Genomic DNA, 6,000 nt, shown 5'->3' with positions numbered 1-6,000 from the left:
AACACATAAATCATATACAAAAAGAAAGAATGATTCCATAACTATCTACAAGCCTATAAGGCCATTATGACCAATTTCAGTTTTAATCTAGTATATTGGATACCTATATAGTAGTCAACAAAATAGATACTTGAACAACAAACTTATCACATGTTTTCAATCAAAAAGTTGCTTATGTGTGACAACAAGATAGATGAGCTACTACTAGTACAGTATGTGCTGATAAAGTGTTTTGTAGAATGCAGTCCTATTACAGGTACATGTACAAAATAATAGTGTGCACAACTATGTATATATACTTGGAAAACAAAATATTATTATGACCTGACTTATTGCAAGCACACATGTATTTGCGGTATGTGAAAACAGACATGTTCAAGAAGTGATCATGTCAATGAAAATTCTCCCAAGCTCTTGAATAAAATCCCCTACACTCTTTATGTGGCGAATGCTGTTCTATGGTTTCTACTTAATTAATTTGTTACAATGCTTCTTGCCAGATTGAAAATTTTCTTACTACTGTGTGCACAAGCTTCTGTTGGTACTAACTGAATCTAGTAAGATTTATTATGATTGTAAGCTGTATATGCCCTATTATGGATATGTTATGAGACTGTGAATCAGTGAATCTTATATTATATGGTTATATAGTGCACAATGCGTAACTAGAAAACAGTTCACACTCAGCTTGTTATTAAAACCCATATGCATTAAGTATTCGATGAAAAAATGTCGCAGGACTATTATCAACTCGTTTTGATCTTCAAAGTGCAGGGGCTAAGGCTCTATAGCCTCCTTCTCAAATGCTTATTATATGAGTGTTAAATTCTTAGCTAAGAGTGATATACAGTATGCAGTGATCACATTAGCTATGTACAGCAGTATTAACAGTATAAGAAAACATGAACTAATATCTAATCACATGCATTTGAAGGATAATTATAAAGGTGTTGAAAATTTAAAGGCTAAAACATGTAAATATAGGGAGTTAAACATAAGAACATTACTTCAATCATTAGCTAATTTTAGCTAATTTTAACAAGGACACAATCACATGTACATAGTTACTTTATAACATTGATTTACCTAGAAGAATCGTCATGTATGACAGAGCAATTACAAATGAATAACAATAGTAAACTTGCAAGAGAAAAATTAGTAGTGATAATATTGTGTTCTTTTTGCTTACTTATCACAAGTTAGTTGAAGCCAAATCTACTACGTACTTATAAAATAATTGCTATCTTTTTATATCCATAGTTTGTGTCAGAGGTTGAAATAGATGTGTGGAGCTTTATCATGTGTGTAGAATCTCAGCTCCCTGATTTTGTATCCTTGTCATACGTAGTTAAAAGTTTTTACTAGAGCTGTTGTTTCAGTTGAAATATGGAAAAAAAAACCAAGCTATGGTATTTCATTCCAAGCATTGAATTTTGTACATTGGTTGTACATCTATTGTCTGCCATAGTATGACAGGAGGATGGTGAAAGAGTTGTTCCCAAGTCATGAAGAAAAAAAAGTTCAGTTTCAGCTCACACATGCTCACTGGTTTTTCTTTGTTTCTTATAGTTCAAAAATAAAATCCAATTAGATTTTCTAAAACATTTATTGGAGTCATTGAGTGTTTTGTTAGATTATTTCTTGAGTACTTGCAGCCTCAATTAAAGCCTTACTCCTTGGATATAATGTTGACCAACTACTATATCATTGATAGCTGGACCTGATTAGCATGCTCTTCTTACTTTATGTTTAGCACCCATATAGTTTCTGGATGGGGGAACATTTTAAAATTGGGAGGGGCCAGTATGATGCTTCATCTCAGGAATCCTCTTAAATCCCCCTTTGGTGCAAGGTGTTGTTTGGCATTGTACAGCCATCAGTCAGAAATCTGTAAATGCATAACTACTAGTACTAACCAAATTCTATGCCAAATACTAAGCCAGTGTTTAATTTATTTCAAGGGATTGGTAGCTACAATATGTATGAATAATCATTAGATCACTGAGCGTAGTATATATGTACTGCATTAATGTTTAATGATTCAACAAGCACTTAATAATTTACTGTACTTCTTGAGATATTAAGTAAAAACGATTGCTGGTAAAATACTGGTCCTATAAACATGTGTAGGATGTAAGAATCATGGATCTTGTGACACAATATAACTTTCAGTACAGTATTTACTGCTTGATGGTATCTGTCATAATGTAACGTAGCTAGAGTTTCAATAGCAAGCTGGGTAACACAGTGAGCAGTGGTTAAAGGCCATAGTGTGTCAGAGGTAGCTATTGATTTCTATAGTCTGAGACATCTAGCATAAGGTATAATTATATATGATTCACAGATTACAAATCATATCTTACTAAGATATCTACAATATCTACTGTACTTTTGAACTAGTTACCCAGCATGAGAAGTGTTATTGTTGCACATGTGGAGGCAATTTACAAGTTGTTAGTGATTGTTCCTAGACTGGTGGCACTCGACTCCACTAATTCTGTATATTTCTAGCAACTTTTTGGAAGTGTTTTTGATTACCCTGACGATGCTATAGGGCTTGATTATACCTACCCAACAACACTTGCAGAACACTGATATCTTATTTTGGTACTGTATGAGACTTGTTTGCTATGTGAGGGATGCATTTTGTGATAATATTCATGGTTTTTGTTAGTACGATCACACTGAGCATTGCAATTACAAATCTGTGAGAAAGACCATACGTGATGTATTGTACTATGTAGGAAGCCACCTTTTGATGATAAGGTACACATATTATATATTATATGGATGTGTTAAGAAATGGAAGACACAATGTGATTGTCAAGTGCGTTTATGAATCACTACAATGTCAATGAAAATTTCCCATGGACTGTCAGTGGCTGTCTCTTAGATGAACTATAACCCCCTCACAGCTTTAAAAATAAATTAACTTGTTATGGGTGCTACATGCATGTGCATTGCTATACTGGATCATTAGGTTTGCAGTAGTTTTGTTTTCGGTTGATCAGAATTTCCGTTCTGTGGTAATATAATATACACAGGTTTCTGTTGTCCAACACAGTAACTAGAAGCCAATAATAGTAATTAATGTCTCAGTGCTTACAATCCCATTTACATTTGTGTTTAGCTTTGGCAAATTTTTGTCATAATATATGTAGCATTAGAACTTGAAGGTCCAGTGGCACCACTCTACCTGAAAGTGTTACAAAGCCCAGGAATTTGACTATTAACAACGTCCTTTGCAAGGGACCTTGGTAATATAAGGCTTGGTTGAGGTCTTATTAATCAAGTCAGTTGATACATCCAGGAGACATCATTGTGTGATTGGAAACTATTTTTTTTAACTTTTATATGGTTTTCTATGGTTTTACGTGGTAACTAAATGTGATAGTTATTATGAGGTATGTTTATAGGTGAAGACGGAAGTGGAGAAGAAAGAGGAACTCTATAACATTGTTCAGAATTCCAAGGGACTCTGATAATGTCAATAGTCAGGTAGCTATGATTAGCCACAAGTTACAAAATCACTTGTTACACAAGGGAGGCAACATTTGAAGCATGTAACCAATGTCAGTATCATTTACTGACTGACCAATTTTAATAGAAATTGTCTGACATAAAACTTTTTACCTTTCAATAAAAAGCCACTTACCAGTACAAACATTAAATCTTTCCACAATTATACACGACTTACAGGCTAATGTTTTATAATAGTATGGTACACCTCATACTATACTTGTATCCTCGTTGTCAGGTGTAATGAATCAATCCATAGCTAGCCCTGTTGCTCAAAAAAATGTTGCATAATGTATCTTAACTATACATACATGGACAACACAATATAAATCCAGTATGTATGTGAGAAGCTTTCAAACTGCAACAGTTTCTACTTGGATATAATCCCTTTAAACCATTATTGACTGAATTTGGTGAGTGGATTTCTATGGTTTTAACTAGCTAATCAATTCATTACAGTACTAATGTTTCTCAGCTAATTATCAATTTTAGCACTTTTGTGTAAAAAGGCTTCTGTTAATCCTGACTGTGCTGGGGGAAGATATGTTGTAATTATAAAGCAATACACTAACTAATTATGAGCATGTTTAAAGGCTTTGAATCAGAATAATGCTATTATATTGTTATTATGTATGGCAGCTACTATTGCTAGCTTACAGTGACCAGCACTGAAGGTCTGACAGCACCTTGTATTGTAGCAAGAAAATCCCTGCAGCAACCCATTTGCAGTCTATGTATGGTCCTAAAATATTTTTCATTGTGGTATGCTCATGCATACACAGCAAGTGTTATATCATTTGGTTTGTAAAATATATTACAGGGCTGTTTATGCATCCTCTGGTCCAGCCAGATGAAAAGTCAAATTGATTTTATAGGCCATAAATTGCTTATAATGTTTACATTGTTAAAAAGCCTCCCATGACTTTTGTTGGCACACAGTCTTGGTTTCTGGAGATATTGCATTACATTGTGATATTTTAAACATGTTACCTCTTATTGCATAAGCTCCAAATGTACATTAAAAGCATCAAATGTAACAATTATGTTATTGTAGGTGTGGTAACAAAGAAAGTGCATGTGTGTGCCAGAAAATGATGTTTTTTTGTTCAGGTTAATTTATGTCATCATATACCTGAGTGTTCTCGTACTCAGGAGAATCTTTTAAAGTGTTACAGTAGTCAGTACGATATGCCGGATTTCTCTGTATTGTCCCACCTGGATGACTCTGGTATCTACCTTCACCTTCACCTTCGGGAATTTCATATACTGCACTAAAATTTCGAGATAGAGCTCGCTTAGAGGGACGTAATACATTTGGATTCTTCAGAACAGATTTTTCCTCTTCATCTTTTCCTTTCATCACTGCAGCTCCTTTAGTACTGCTCTTCTTCATATGAACTATACACACTATTAGTAATGTGAGTGCAACAGAGACAATCATAGTTAGTATGAAAGTTATTCCAATTGCTGTGATGGAAGTTGATCTTCCTTCATCTGAATCTGTGCATCCTAGGAATACATGTTAGTATTTAATGGGTTTTAAATGCTAATGAACTACACAATAATACATACACAAATTTTGTTTAATTTATTTGTGAATAAGAGTTATCTCTAACTTATCTATGTAATGGGGTCATCATCCGTGGTAGAAATCGTGATGCCAAGGTTGTTTTTGTAGTATTCTGTGACCCACAATTAAAAGCCAAATTTTTGAAGAGATAGCAAGTGAGAATGATTGCAAAAGTTAGTTACTACCTCACCATTTCACCGCTACTCTGTGAAGCATTCTCCTACATTTTACCAACTGCAGAACCCACCAATATTGTGTACAAACTCATATTTTAGAAGAAATAGCATATACTGGTTTAAAGATAATGAACCAATGGAATTTCTATATAAGACTTCTACACATACAAATAAGACAGTACAGTAAATTTTACAGTAAATTTTAAGTTTACAGTAAATTTTACAGTACTTGTAGTTAGTACATGTCCACATATTAACAGCAATACACATAGTTGTAAACCATACACTATTCTCATACCTTGTGTAATAGCACAAGAATTCGTGGCCTGATCAGGATTGTATATCGTAGCACAGGTATCCTACAGGAAATGTCAAGACACATGGTAGTGTGTTGTGTTACCCAAGAAGCCTGAGCACCATACCAGTGTTATACGCAGAAAAAAGAATAATAATTCCCACATATGTAGTTCTATGCTACAGTACCTTATAATGGAATAAACAAAAACCGTACATTTCCAATGAAGATGATTGCATAATTCAGGGATAAAATTGTGAAACCATCCCTACATATTGACAACAAATTTAAGCAAAATCACCCCTACTATATTCTCAATGCATAAAATTAATGATCAAAACTTTGTTTTCCTTTTCCTTTTCACAAGTAATGTAAGAGAGATATGACCTTATGTGTTCAGCAGTGTAATTTTACAGGAACAATGTAAGATAACCCAAACC

At 33.9% G+C, this 6,000-nt stretch overlaps 1 protein-coding gene across 1 annotated transcript in view; it reads right to left on the bottom strand.

Moving 5' to 3' along the window:
* Positions 1-4,486: 4,486 nt before the first annotated feature.
* Positions 4,487-6,000, bottom strand: part of LOC136246676 (low-density lipoprotein receptor-related protein 1B-like) — a 63,366-nt gene continuing 61,852 nt past the window's right edge. Inside the window, exons 19-20 of the mRNA XM_066038224.1 lie at positions 5,564-5,624; positions 4,487-5,028 (exon numbers count right to left, since the gene is read on the bottom strand). Of these exons, the coding sequence (XP_065894296.1) occupies positions 4,631-5,028; positions 5,564-5,624 (459 nt within the window). The 3' untranslated portion in view covers positions 4,487-4,630. The remainder of the gene's footprint in view (positions 5,029-5,563; positions 5,625-6,000) is intronic.

Source organism: Dysidea avara, chromosome 2 (genome assembly GCF_963678975.1).
Source record: "Dysidea avara chromosome 2, odDysAvar1.4, whole genome shotgun sequence".
NCBI lineage: Eukaryota > Metazoa > Porifera > Demospongiae > Dictyoceratida > Dysideidae > Dysidea > Dysidea avara.
This window is presented reverse-complemented; position numbering and strand designations above follow the sequence as displayed.